Source organism: Eptatretus burgeri, chromosome 3 (assembly GCF_056783735.1).
Source record: "Eptatretus burgeri isolate ZD-2024b chromosome 3, Ebu_testis_v1, whole genome shotgun sequence".
NCBI lineage: Eukaryota > Metazoa > Chordata > Myxini > Myxiniformes > Myxinidae > Eptatretus > Eptatretus burgeri.
In genome coordinates this window covers 71,266,620-71,281,619 of record NC_140963.1, presented here as the reverse complement: position 1 = coordinate 71,281,619, position 15,000 = coordinate 71,266,620, and the positions used below count along the sequence as shown (strand labels likewise).

General features: G+C 46.6%; 1 protein-coding gene across 4 annotated transcripts in view; it reads left to right on the top strand.

The window, feature by feature from the left end:
* The window catches only part of LOC147030159 (complement C3-like), a 741,443-nt gene that overhangs the window by 590,749 nt on the left and 135,694 nt on the right, over positions 1-15,000 (top strand). For all 4 annotated transcript variants that reach the window (XM_085873916.1, XM_085873917.1, XM_085873918.1 and 1 more), the window contains 2 exons: positions 12,105-12,182; positions 12,320-12,422. In XM_085873916.1, the coding sequence (XP_085730042.1) occupies positions 12,105-12,182; positions 12,320-12,422 (181 nt within the window). The remainder of the gene's footprint in view (positions 1-12,104; positions 12,183-12,319; positions 12,423-15,000) is intronic.

The window sequence follows — 15,000 nt, the reverse complement described above, 5'->3', positions numbered from 1 at the left end:
GCATAGACCCTGAAGTTTATTTTGATACAAAGCAAGCGCCAGAAAAATGCCAAGACTGACCGTACAACAACAGACGAAAATTGTTGAACTTTAGCACCAGACGAAAAGTGTCATACAGGTGTAACGTCTTTACTCGAGACATTTTGGTATCCACTTGCGCCATGCACCAAACTTTCGGACAATAAAGTGCACCATCGCAAAGTTTACCAATGTGGGAACCATCTCTGACCTTCACAAGGGTCACAGTGGTCAGAAGAGGACAAGGTCGTAGTGAAGAAAAGGTGGAAATGGTGAGACAGGCGGTCGTTCAGAGTCGAAAAAAATCGATTTGACGACTTTCTGCCGAGACAAACATTCATAAGAGCACCGTTCAGAGGATCCTTCGCCAAGACATTCATGCCTTTCCATACAAAATTCAAACGGAAATGGTGCTTACTGATCAACAGAAACGCAAACGACTAGACTTTGCAAATTGGTTCTCAGGAAAGTTGGAGGAAGATGCAGACTTCCACAAAAAACTTCACATGACGGACGAATGCCATGCTCACTTGTCAGGGGAGGTAAACTAGCAAAACTTTCGGTACTGGGGAACTGAAAATCGTGGTAATGCATCAACTGAACTGGTGCCTCGATCTGTTCTCAGAGTCACCATGTGGGTGGCGGTTGGTTGGTATGGGATAATTAGTCCATACTTCTTTGAAGATGACCAGGGACGCACTTGCACAGTAAACCAGAGGAACTATCGCGAAATGATTCAGGAATTCTATCTGCCTGAGCTACGTACTCAGGCCCGTAGGAGAAACAACCTGATCCAGATGAGAACCCAGTGGTTCCAGCAGGATGGGGCACCGCCCCATACAGCCAGGGAAACAAGGCGTTTTCTCAACCAACATTTTGAGGGCCGCTTTGTCTCCCTCTACGAAGACGTTGAGTGGCCACCGTATTCCCCTGACCTTACTCCTTCAGACTTCTTCTTGTGGGGGTATCTCAAGGACAGGATCTATATAAACCCTAGGCCTCAGACTCTTGATCAGCTGAAGGAAAACATCCACCGAGAAATCAAGAACATTCCTCAGGAAACGTTTCGCAAAGTGATGGAGAACATGACAACGCATTTGCAGGCAGTGATCGAATAACGTGGAGCCTACGTCAAACATGTGGTCTCAAAGAAAACGACGATTCCACACCAAAATTTAAATTTTGGGGGCAATTTTGACATTGGTACAATAAACGTCAACCTTTCAGCTTTCTTTCCAGTCATATATCTTTTTTAAAAATATGTTATGACCATCCTCTTTGCAGATGAAAAGTTGTATATTTTTTGGGACACCCTGTATATATTTTCATGTGTGTGTTTACAGATAAATATATATTGTCACGGTTGTGGAAATTCACAGAACACCATTCAGGTTCCCCGAAGATCAGTTATGTCGATTATTGTGTGTCCAGATAGATTTCCCCACCGATGTCTAATGGGATTTATTCGTGAGCCAGGCTGTGCATCTTTGAGGTAGTGTTATTCTGTCCTATCGTTATTTTAAACAACATCTCACCACCGTCGCCACAACCGCCAACATCTCCTCACCACCTTAACCACCATCAACAAACAACGTCTCCTCGCCTTTCTCTCCACAGACGCCACCATCTTTTCGCCAGCAACGGCATTCCACAAACGAACGGCATCTCCGCCGACAGACGCGGGGACTCCCTCGTTGGAGCGAGGGCCGGTGATTTCTACCATGTCCGCTTTTGTCCGCGTTTGACGGTGGGGTCGGATCAGAATGACAAAAGGGGCAGAGCCAACAGGGGGTGAGGGGTCAGAGGTGAAAGACCAAACACTCCCTCCCCCCCCCCCCGAACCCAATAAAAGGCGGGGCTGAGGCCCCGGGAGTTCGTCTGGAGTCTGGGTTCGCGGTCCAGTCTGGGTTCGTGGTTGAGTTTGTTCGGAGTGGAAGTCGGGGTTGAGGTCGGAGTGGAGCCTGGAGTCCAGCCAAGCCTGCAGTGCCGTGCTGAATTGTGGGTCGGTGGAGGCAGCCGGAGAGAAGTCGCTAGCCAGCGGCATAATGGTCCGAACGACGCTGAGGAGTGAGCGGGCTCTTAAGAGAGCATCAACTCTAAAAGAGCTAGGCCCGTTCGCTCCTCTGAGGCGTCGTTGGCTAGGCCCGATCGACCAGGCCGCACGGCTGGGCCTGGACCAACCGAGCTGCCGCCACGCCAGCTGCCGTGTTGACGACGAGACATCGAGGGTCACCCAGCGAGTCACCATGAGGGTGGCAGGTAACCTGCACGGTCTTGCGGAGCTCCTTCAGTCTCTACAGCTCTGCGGAACATTAAAGGCCTGCGGGCCCTGTTCTTTCTTTTCTTTCTGGGATTTTTGCATGGAAGTCTGTGGCACCTTGTCCGCTAAGTAGAAATGTTAAGTGCCTGTACATTACATAATAGAGAGACAACGGCTGTAGGTCTTTTTGCTCGTGTCTTGTCCCTTACCCCCATTGCTTCATTGACTGCATACGTGTATGAATAAATGTCCATTGTTTGAATATTCACCTGCTCGTTGCGTCCCTTCCTCCATTGAGCTGCCGTAATTGCGTTCGGAATAAAAGCTGGTTTTTAATAGCCGATAAGATAATAGAGTCCGACGGGGCTTGACGATAATAAACCGCTCGACAATCGCAAATGGCGCGAGCTGCTTAAAGTGGCTCGTGTCCGTACAGGTCCCGTTGAGGTGTAAATCCCCAGCATTTCTGTCTGCGCGAATAATTAGGTAAATCGACAATTCTGCGATCAACCCTGTCGCGCGTGGACAGAAGAGTTGGCTGATTTACGGTGTGGTTAAAAACACACCCATAGCTGGATTTCGGCGTTGATCTGAAAGCTGCGACGAGGATTGCCACGGTCGGTGGGCGCGCGGCCGCAATTAGCTAAAAGCGGTCGCCCGCATGCCGGAGTGGTGAGAGTCCGCAACACTGTTGTCAGGACGTGGGATGCAGATTCATCCTTCTCCAGGCTAAATTAACGGAACCGGGTCAAGGGTGTGCGAGGCGACCCTCCGGTTCCATCAAATTCCAAGCGTGGAAATTTTTTATTACCAATACGCAGAATGGCAGCTCAAGGTGAGCGGAGGCAGGAGGGATTAGAATTAGATATATATTTGGAAATGATAGAATCTATGGCCCAGGACGAAAGCACCGCCATGCAGGTTGAACTTTCCCCACAAATAAACGCAGAGCTCGAAATGGGTGCGCGGGCGGAGGTGGCTTTTGTCACCCCCCCCTCCTCCTCCGTCAAATTCCCTCCCCGGTCCCCAGCGAAACCGCGACCGGCCGCGGAGATTTGGCTTCGTTGGGGTCGGCTGACATCAGCCGAGTGGAGGAAATGTTTACGCTGTTGATGCAAGCGATGGGAAGCAAAATGGATGGCATGAATAACAAAATGGATGCAAATGCGCAGCAAATGAAAATGAGATGAAAAACGAAATGAAAGAAAATGCACGCGAAGTGAGCAACACAATGGAGGCGATGAAGGAAAACATAAATGAAAATGCATGCAAGATGAATGGCAAAATGGAAAATAAAATGGATGAAAATATGCAAACACTGAGGGGTGAGATGCAGCGCATAGGGCGAAGCCTGCAGGCGGGCACGAATGGCATAATGGCGATTGCCTGTGACGAAACGCGGACAACAGAGCACAAAATGGCGGCGCCACGTGTTGGAGCGAATGAGCTGGGAGGGAGTGCAACGGCTGTGCGGCCCGCGATAAAGACGGGCGAGGTCATGACGAGAGACGCCGACACAATAATTCGGGAGACATGTTGGGGGAGACTCGTAAAGGTGACGGAGAAAGTGACGGTGACAGAGAGGGAAAAATTAAATGGGGTGACTGAGACGTGTACGAGACGCGTAGAAATGAGGGAGATAATAAACCAAGAAATGGAAGTAATGAATGAGGTGACGGAATTAACAGAGACACAAATGGAGACGACGAAGGAAAAAAGAAGTATTGCTAGAGATGCGGGAGATAGACCGAGTCGAGAATGAATTAAATAAAACGAAGGAGGAAACAGAGACGAAGATCCAGAAAGAAACTAATTGACACAAGGAGACAACTGAAATAAAATGTATAAAAACGCAGGAGGTTGAGGAAGTAATAATAGAGACGACAGCAGAAATAATAATGGAGACGAAGGAAACAAAAGAGGTGACAGAAACGCAAATAGTCATGGAAACAGAGACACGGGAGATAGAGGGTGAATTCAATGAAACTAAAGACGAACACACACATGGAGCTAGTGAGGGACAATGAGGGGGAGCTTGGGGAATGTCGTGACCCGGTGCGAGCAGCAAGATGGCCTTCTTCAGGAACGAGGGGAGGGAATATGCCCCCTTGAAGCGGATCGCGACCAGGTGGGTCCGGTCAAGCTTTGCGAGTTAGAGCAGGCGAGTGCTGTGGACGGGTACACGCGAAGCTTGGAGTGTATGGAGGCCCCGGGACCCCTTGTGGTGGCACGAATTCGCAGCGTGATTGTCCCGGTGTGTGTGTTTACGAGTGTGGCGAAATGTGTGTGGAAACTCACGCATAGCGTGGGTGAAATGTCGTGTGTGAGAGAAACAGCGTGTGTGAGGTCGCTGTATGTGAGGGAAATGACGGTTGGTATGCGAGAACATGCAACCGCATGTCCGAGTGAGAGTGTCATGGCGAGGTGTGTAAGCGTCATGGCACGTGGGGGTGCGTGTGTTGAATAGCGACAAAGACGGCACCAAATGAAGGACAAAGGCCGAGTAGCGGCCGTAGCCGTTTCGAGGACTGTGCCGGATGCGCATGGCAGCGCGCACGGGATCCGTGCTGTGCTTCGCATGAGGCCGCCACGTGCGTGCCTGCGCGAGTGAAATCCGGTCCGGAAACGCCCGTGGTGGATGTAAGCCGATCCCATAGACGGACAGAAGCTATGCTGGATAGATGAATTTGGATCAGATGGGTTCTCCAGGCGAGCGTGTGTGTAAAGCTCCATGAGCAGAGCACATGTGCTCGCGCGCGAACCCCTCAAAACGCAAGGCTTGCTTTGGGATGCGCAGGGTGACGTCGTGGCTGCACGTATGGTTGGAATCCGGCAGGAGGGGAATCCCTGCCGGATGTTACCATCCGAGAAGGGACGAGGTGCGCGAAGCGCGAACAGCTGCCATGACGTCTAGGGGAAAGAGCGCAGGTTGCAAGTTGCCGCGCTGGTGCGCATAAAAAAAAAAGCAAAGCAAGCCTCGCCGTTTCGGGTGAACAGGATTCCATAGGCAGGGGGTAGAAGACCCCCTTGCTTAGGGCACAGGAACACCACGAGTTAGGGGGAAGGGTTAGCTTAGTTAGACCAGCTTCATGGGGCAGGGACAAGTCCTCATGGGGCCCGTGGAATGGATTAGTTAGTGGGAACGTCAGTTTAGATTTAGAATGGGAAAACATTTTTGTATATGGAAGACATGGACACACTTTAAGTGTGTAGAGGGGACGTAGCTTAGCTATGTAGAGTTAAATGGAACGTGCTATATTGTAAGGGATGACGAGGGAGCACGAGTTAGATGAGGGATTCCATGTAGAAGAATGGCAGTGTTCAGCGATGTGAGTGATGGAATTGAAAGGAAACATGTTGAGTGAGTGAGGGCCAGCGGGCCTGAGTGAATGGAGGGAATGTGGAATGCATGGTGCGATGAGTGATTGGGGGGAGGAATGATTCCCACCCAAGGGACCCTGGGGTCAGAGTAATGTGAGTTAGTGGGTTCGTCAAATTGACAAAATGGAGGTCGTTTTGCTGTTGGTGTGAATGTCGGCTCGAAACCCGTCGGCTGCACTTCCTCACTCATCGGCGGTCTGTCGGCGACTGACAGCTTCTGCAGGCGGGAAAATATTCACGCATACGGATTAGGATCACTTGCATACGTGCACCAAACCACGCCTCCCTACCTTCATTTGTTTACGAACGAAAAATTAAGGTTGGATGCTTTTTCAACACACCACATATATATATATATATATATATATATATATATATATATATATATATATATATATATATATATATATATATATATATATATATATATATATATGGATTTGGAAAGCAATCGCACTCAACATTCAGGTCCTTTAGCTCAGTTATATCGGTAAGTACATGTTGCCAGTTAGGGTCCCGACCCGAGTCTAATGGGTAATTAAATGTTCCTGCGCTGTGAAGTTGTTTTAATAGTCAGGTTTTCTTTTAGTTATTTTTTACACCACCAACTCCATCACCGACCGCACCGCATCGCCCTCGCCTTCGCTTCACTCCTGTCACCATGCCACCTTGCCAATTGGGGGGGTTTGCCGCCCGTTTTGGAGAATGGGAGGAATGACGAGGGCGCATGCGCAGAAGGTCGTCTGGTGTGGAGGAGGCGGAGTTCGGGGAGGAGCCACGCAGTGGCCCTCGACCAATCGGCGGTTGGGGTGACCGTGACTCAGCCAATCCGGGCCCGCGACGGGAGAGGGCGGAGTTGCGAGGAGGCGCCCCCCCCCTTTGAAGCGGGGGAGATAAAAATAGCGCGGTCTGCTCGCGTGGTGTCGTTCCCCTGGCATTCTGGTCTGACGCGTTCTGCGCATTGTTCATCGGCTTTCTGTTCGCGGATCGGCACTTTCAGCGCATTGTTCTTCGGCACTTTCAGCGCATTGTTCTTCGGCGTGTTCAGCGCATTGTTCTTCGGCGCGTTCTGTGCATTGTTATCCGACCGTCCTGGTTGCGCACGAGTTCGGGAACGCATCTGCGGACGGAGGGTCTTCTTCCACCAGCCTGCGCCCTGCCGGCTTCGCCAGCTTTGATCCTCCGGATCGTGCAAGGGGTCCTGTTCGGCCCCGAGGACCAGGTCAAAGATAGACCCTTACTTCCAGCTCACCTTCCTTCCGAGCTGGGGGTATTAATAAAGGCGATTGCCACCATCTCTGTCTGCGTGTATGTGTGTCTGTTCGTGGCGCTAGTCTGAGCAAGTAGAAAACTGTTAAGTGCTTTGTGTCCTGTACATACGTGCATTGCCTGGTATTCGGTTTAGTTCTGCTCTTTCTGTTCCCTAGTTCCTCATTATTGTAAAATAAAAGCTCAATTGTTTAAATGTACTCAGCTCGTCGTGTCATTTCCTTTATTGGCTGAGCATGTCGTGCGTGTGAGGGATTAGTCGGCCATTGCCAGGGTCGCAAGATAATCGGGCAGGCGGAATTCGGCGATACCACCGCTCGGTTACGCACACGGAACGGGCCCGCTTAAGCGGCTCACTTCCATATGAGTTCCGCCGAGCGTGAAGTACCCCGGTAGCTGGATCACGTGGGTACTTAGGTAAGTTGAAGTTGGCAATTAACCCTACCCCACGTGATCTCCCCATTGGCGTATTTCGCTCCAAAAGAACCAGGACCCGTCGACTCCGCACTTATCCGGGCCGGAGATCTGTAATTCCGGGCGATCGAGCCGAGACGGCCCCACTGCTTCATCGAGGGATGTGCTCGTGACGACGCGCCGGCGGGAAACCACAACAATATATATATATATATATATATATATATATATATATATATATATATATATATATATATATATATATATATATATATACATATATATATATATATATATATATATATATATATATATATATATATATATATATATATATATATATATATATATATATATATATATATATGTATATATATATATATACTGAACAAAAATATAAACGCACCAAGCGATTGTTACTATTTTACCTCGAACTCATTAATACTAAATCTTCACAACAATTTGGTTATAGAATCCATGACAATTGAGCATTAAATTTCAAAGAGTTCCTTGAGAATTCTGGCGACAGTCTTTGCGCTACAACAGCCGACACAACCGAGGTGTCACTGTCAGAGTTCACACAGTCAGTAGCGGGTGTGTCCACAGTTGGCGTCGCGCAGAGCGGTGCATCTCCGGCGCATGGACATCACCAGATTATCGATGGTGGCCTGAGGGATGTTTTCCCATTCCTCCTGGAGAGCCACACGGAGCTGGCGGACGTTCTCTGGGACTGCGTAACGTTGTCGTACGCGTCGATCAAGAACATCCCAAAGGTGCTCGAAGGGCGACATGTCGGGAGAATATGGAGGCCAGTCGAGGACATCAATGTCCTCCTCACCGAGGAAGTCCATGCAGATCCTGGCAACATGGGGGCGAGCATTGTCGTGCTGAAACGTCACATGGTGAAGGCGCACAAACGGCACGACGATGGGTCTGAGTATCTCGTCCCTGTACCGCTGCCCGTTCAAGTTGCCTTCAATGAAATGAAGCCGAGTGCGCTCTCCATGGCATATGCCTGCCCACACCATAACACTGGCACCACCGTGTGACATCCGACGAAGGACATTGGCGTCAGTGTAGCCAGACGCGGAGTCCGCCATCAGCCCGATACAGCTGGAACCGCGACTCATCGGTGAACAGCACTCTCCTCCATCGTGCGAGGGTCCAGCACAAGTGAACATTGGCCCAGTTCAGTTGGGTCTGACGCCGGACTGCAGTGAGGTCGAGTCCCCGGTGTGGTCGGCAGGCTCGGAGGTTGGCCTTCCTCAAGCGGTTACGCACCGTCTGGGCTGAAATGCGCCTGTTATGCAGCCCGACAGTCTCATCGGCAGTCCTCGTGGCCGGTCGGAGTCGATCCCGGAGATGTTGCAGCCTCATGTGACGATCCTGACCGGCGGTGGTTACACGTGGTCGCCGGGCATGTGGGCGGTTCACGGTGCTTCCAGTCTCTCTGAGGCGCGTTCTCAGGCGGCTAATGGTGGAGTGGTGGACATTGAAGTGTGCTGCAACGGCCCGTACTGACGTCCCAGCATTCAGCATGCCAATGGCGCGCTCCCTCAAGATTTGTGACATCTGTGGCATGTTGACATTTGGCACCAGTCCACATTTTGGGGAGGCCTTTTATAGGGCAAGCTATAGGGAGTGTTTGTGTCCTGGTCACGCTCACTGACCATCACTCTGTCAAGCCCCATGGTGCTCATGGGAAGGATTACTCAACGTGTGAGTCCACACACTCAGAGTGGTCAATTTCAATGGGAACATCTGTCTTGAGCAAAACAAAGGAACCATTGCTCAAACATATCATCGGTTTGACCATTTTCCCATAATGGCAATCTTGACTTAGATATTTAGGTTGGTGCGTTTATATTTTTGTTCAGTATATATGTAAACATGTGTGTGTACTGTATGTGTTGTATACATTGGGGAGAACAAGTATTTGATACACTGCCGATTTTGCAGGTTTTCCCACTTACAAAGCACGTAGAGGTCTATAATTTTTATCATAGGTACACTTCAACTGTGAAAGACGGAATCTAAAACAAAAATCCTGAAAATCACATTGTATGATTTTTAAATAATTAATTTGCATTTTATTGCATGAAATAAGTATTTGATCACTTACCAACCAGTAAGAATTCCGGCTCTCACAGACCTGTTAGTTTTGTCTTCAAAAAGCCCTTCCATTCTCCACTCATTACCTGTATTAACTGCACCTTTTTGAACTCGTTATCTGCATAAAAGACAGCTGTCCACACTCAATCAATCAGACTCCAACCTCTACACAATGGGCAAGACCAGAGAGCTGTCTAAGGGACAAAATTGTAGACTTGCACAAGGCTGGGATGGGCTACAGGATAATAGGCAAGCAGCTTGTTGAGAAGGCAACAACTGTTGGCGCAATTATTAGAAAATGGAAGAAGTTCAAGATAACAGTCAATCTCCCTCGGTCTGGGGCTCCATGCAAGATCTCACCTCGTGGAGCCTCAATGATCATGAGAAAGGTGAGGGATCAGTCCAGAACTACACGGCAGGACCTGGTCAATAACCTGAAGAGAGCTGGGACCACAGTATCAAAGAAAACCATAAGTAACACACTATGCCGTCATGGATTAAAATCCTGCAGCGCACGCAAGGTCCCTCTGCTCAAGCCAGCGCATGTCCAGGCCCGTCTAAAAGTTTGCCAATGACCATCTGGATGATCCAGAGGAGGAATGGGAGGAGGTCATGTGGTCTGATGAGACCAAAATAAAGCTTTTTGGTTTAAACTCCACTCGCCGTGTTTGGAGGAAGAAGAAGGATGAGTACAACCCCAAGAACACCATCCCAACCATGAAGCATGGAGGTGGAAACATCATTCTTTGGGGATGCTTTTCTGCAAATGGGACAGGACGACTGCACCGTATTGAGGGGAGGATAGATGGGGCCATGTATCACGAGATCTTGGCCAACAACCTCCTTCCCTCAACAACAGCATTGAAGATGGGGCGTGGCTGGGTCTTCCAGCATGACAACGATCCGAAACACACAGCCAAGGCAACTAAGGAGTGGCTCTGTAAGAAGCATCTCAAGGTCCTGGAGTGGCCTAGTCAGTCTCCAGACCTGAACCCAATAGAAAATCTTTGGAGGGAGCTGAAAGTCTGTGTTGCCCAGCGACAGCTCCGAAACTTGAAGGATCTGGAAAAGATCTGTATGGAGGAGTGGGCCAAAATCCCTGCTGCAGTCTGTGCAAACCTGGTTAAGAACTCCAGAAAACGTCTGATCTCTGTAATTGCAAACAAAGGTTTCTGTACCAAATATTAAGTTCTGTTTTTCTGATGTATCAAATACTTATTTCATGCAATAAGATGCAAATTAATTATTTAAAAATCATACAATGTGATTTTCAGGATTTTTGTTTTAAAATTCATCTTTTACAGTTGAAGTGTACCTATGATAAAAATTACAGACCTCTCCGTGCTTTGTAAGTGGGAAAACCTGCAAAATCGGCAGTGTATCAAATACTTATTCTCCCCACTGTATATGGTGTCGTATCTCGATTAAGGCCAGAGATGCCATGAATATTCATGTGCAGTTTGAGAACTTATTCTCTTCTTTCAAATTTTTGTTTGAGGTAAGGAGTCTGAAAATGTTGCCCGTGATGGAATCGGAAAGTTTTCCTTCGATAAGTCATCTCGTTTTATTTTCTCCTCTGTTCACCTGCGTGGCCAGGCAGTATGTGGGAGAACACAGAAGCGGAAATGTGTTCACATCCTTGGATTGGGTTAGGTGGATTTGTGTTCAAGGAGATTGGTGGAATGCCTTTGGGCAGAACCTTGGAAGAGGCCCTGTGTGGATTTGGTAACTTGGAACTGCTATTGCTTGCTGTACAATTGATTTGGGCATTGAAATAATTTGCAAATCCAATCGTTTTACACAGTCGTAACAACAATGATATTATGGCACCCATTTTAGCCACTAGAATGAGGATAAAGTGAAGGAAGTTAAAATAATTGTGATGATGAGCGACATTCTGACAATGTTTATATCTTGAGATTTCTTGACTTTACTTGTTGATATTGTTGTTTTTGTGGTTGTTGTTGTAGCTTTACTTGACTAACCTATTTAATCAATGTCAGAATGAAGGCCTCCCACAATATTGTCCATTCTGTTCAATTCAATGCAAGTTGAGGCCATTGTTCTCCAGTCAATTTTTCAATTTAATCTCCATCTGATCTTTGGTCTACCTCTGCTTCTTTCAGGGTCTTATCTTGATTGGTAGAGTTTGTAATTATTGTTGTCCACCAGTTGGGCATTCTTCCTGCTATGTTTCCAGCAGAGTTCTTATCAGTTTGTTTTTTATTGTGATTTTGATTCAGTTTTTTGATCAGATTTCTACAGAATCAAAACATGGTTGAAGGAAGGAAATTTTTGTTCACATCTCTTCTCATAGAATTAAAAATGACATTTTCAGTTCTGCTGATTTTCACTCTACATGCATTCATTGGTGTTTCACTGATGCTTGCATTATATGTATTGCTCTCAGATGGGAATAGCACTATTTCATTAGTTCACCCAATTTTAGGATTGCTTTTCTTAAGCTGTGCAACACAGGCTTTGAGAAATATGAACAGTCGAGGTTTGACATGTTGAACAATTCCCTGTGGTTATCTCGCTTTCAGCATCGGCATCCAGCTAACCCAAGATTGGTTGTCAAATATCTTCAATATTTAGGTTTCTTCCAATAAATTATTATCACTGTTTATTTATTTATCTTCTGTTTCAGATTTCAGGGAAGAAGGTGGATGCGATTCTTCAGTCATTTGAAGAAGGTTTGGGAAAAGTTGTTCTGTACACAGAAAAGGTAAGATATATAATGCATTATTTTCACAGCTTGTAGTACATTAGTTAATTATTTTTAACGGCAGTAGAATTTTTTTTATTTTACTTCAATGAAATAGACACTATTAAGAGAGATTGAGCATAACTATTCCTTTCCAGATAAACACACAAAAGGATGTTCCCATCACATTTAACATTGAAGAAAAGCTCCAAGGTCCAGTGGAACCATTACCTATTACAGTGTACCAGTACTACAACCCAGGTGATATAGTAATACATCCAACAGTTCTGTTCCATTCCTCTTCATAATAATCTTATCTTTGTGGATGTTTTGTAGTTGCAAACTCTGAGAGTTCTGCCAATGTTTTTCTCACCTCTGATAAGGATGGATATTTTTACCCTGCACTCGCGAAGTGAAAAGCGGGGTTAAACGATTGGTTGCGTCCATGTACCATACATACGTATGGGTAAGATCAGAAGACCCAGATGACCCAAAAGTCTCCAAGAGCTATGTATACCATCTCGTTTATTTCGTTATTAATTTTGTTTTTTATTTATTTTGTTTCTATTTTTTGTGTCAGGTCAGATCATGAGATCTGCTAATGGTACTAGTGGGGCAGATTAAGTCAGTATCCCACAAGAATATTTCAGTTGATGGTACAAGCTCCAAATTTGGTATACATGTGCTCCAGGACCCATTCTCTCAGAAAAGTACGTTACCCACGTTGAAAAACAAAATGGCCGCCATTTTTCAATATGGCCGTCTCATAAAATAGGAAAAAGGGTTTTCAGTGCTAAACGTCTATAAATAGGAACATGCTATTGATCCAAATGTTAAATAGATTGTATTTTGACTGGAGAAATATATTATGGCACTAATATTCAAAAATAGTTACCAGTTTTCAAGATGGCGGCCATTGCATGACTTAAAATCAGTACTTTTGTAGCTGTCTTACAAAAATATCACAGATATTGCTGGGCAACATCTGTGATCATGTATTGAGGTGATGCGGTCAAGCTCTATTACATTATGTGAATAAGAGTGATGTTAAAGCACAACCAGGGCACACTGGTGACATCACTGCTGTGAGACTCAGCATGGGGTTCAGTGTCGGCTTATAGTGTACTACTTGTAACTGGAGTTTACTAACCTAAACTATAGTTTGTTGTATACTTCAGTGTCCCAAATGCTATCTAATAAGCCCCTGTATATATTTCAGCTAGAAGTATAGCTAGTTGTAGTATTACACTATTAGATAGCCGTGCCTGAATTGACAGGATGTGCCAGCGCGGGAGAGCCTAGCCAAGGGTAACGGGGCTTCAGTTACCCGGAAGGTGTACAGATCGCACGAGACTTAAATGGCACTGGATGAACGATCGGGCTAGGTGTAGGGCATTTGTATGTATTAACCTAGTTTTATCCCATATCTCAATGTGCTTATGTATTTTGCATGGTTCGGTGGTAAAAGGATAAACCCTTGGCTTAACCTGTTCAATATGTCCACTAATAATCCGTTGAGTTGTACTCCTAAAACTGACTGAAGGAAGTGTTGCCTCTGTCAGACTGATACAAAAGAAGAGTTGAAGTCTCCCCCAACCCGTTATGAGTGTAGTTCTGATGGTTATTCCATGATAGCAAAAACCTACCACAATTTTAGGCAATCCACCAGTTACCGATCAGGTTAGACCCATCCAGATTGGATGAAGGAGGTGGTATTGAGGATACACTGAGGCGAAATAGTGCCAAGTACCACCAAAATTGTCGCAAAATGTTTGACTGCTATAAACTTGAGCGTGCCACTAAAAGAGCAGCTGAAATTCAAAATGATCCAGGAGAAGGGCACTCAAAACGGTGAAGAACTAGCATGGAAGTGCAACGGTGTTTCCTTTGTGAAAAGATACAACCAAAGTCAAAGTTGCGACAAGTCATGACCATGCAGCTAAATGAGAGGCTTAATGAATGTGCTCGAAATCTTAATGATGGCAAGCTTTTGGAGCGGTGATGTGGTTGCCCTGGAACTGAAATACCACTACTCTTGCTAAACAGCTCTGTATCATAGAGAGAGGGCACACATTGCAGCCAAGAACAAAGAAAAAGTCCAGTCATCCCAAGAAAAGGAAGTCTTCCCTTTGGTGTTCTCTGAACTTCTTACCTATGTCATTGAGACAAGAAACAGATGACTGCTATTGGAACTGCTATTGCTTGCTGTACAATTACAATTGCTGTACAACTTTGTTGATTAAAGCATGTGACACAGATGTTCTCGTTGTTGCAGTCAGTGTTTTTGCTACCCTCCAAGACGCAGGCATGGAAATGCTGTGGGTTGAATTTGGCCAGGGTCAGTTCATTAAGTGGTTGCCAATTCATGACATGGTGGCGAATCTTGGCCCAGACAAATCCAGTGGCATGCTGTCTTTCACGCCTTCACTGGCTGTGATATTCTGTCAGGTTTTCGCGGAAAAGGCAAAAAAACTGCATGGCAGGCATGGGAGGTTTACCCTCAAGTGACTCCCCTCTTCAAGAAGTTAAGTCAGTACCCACCAGTCATGGAAAATGCAGACTACAACGTCCTTGAGAAGTTTGTCATCACCATGTATGACAAGAACAGCACTATGGACAAAGTTGATGAGGCAAGACTGGACTTGTTCGCTCGGAAGCAAAGGTCTTATGATGCCATTCCACCGACAAGCGCAGCTCTCGTACAGCATGTCAAACGGTCTGCCTACCAAGCAGGCGGCATATGGGGCCAGGCAACAGTGTGCAAAATGCAAACTGAAAGCCCTGCTAACTGGGGGTGTCAGAAAGATGGTGAGGTCTGGCAAGTCTTTTGGACGACCCT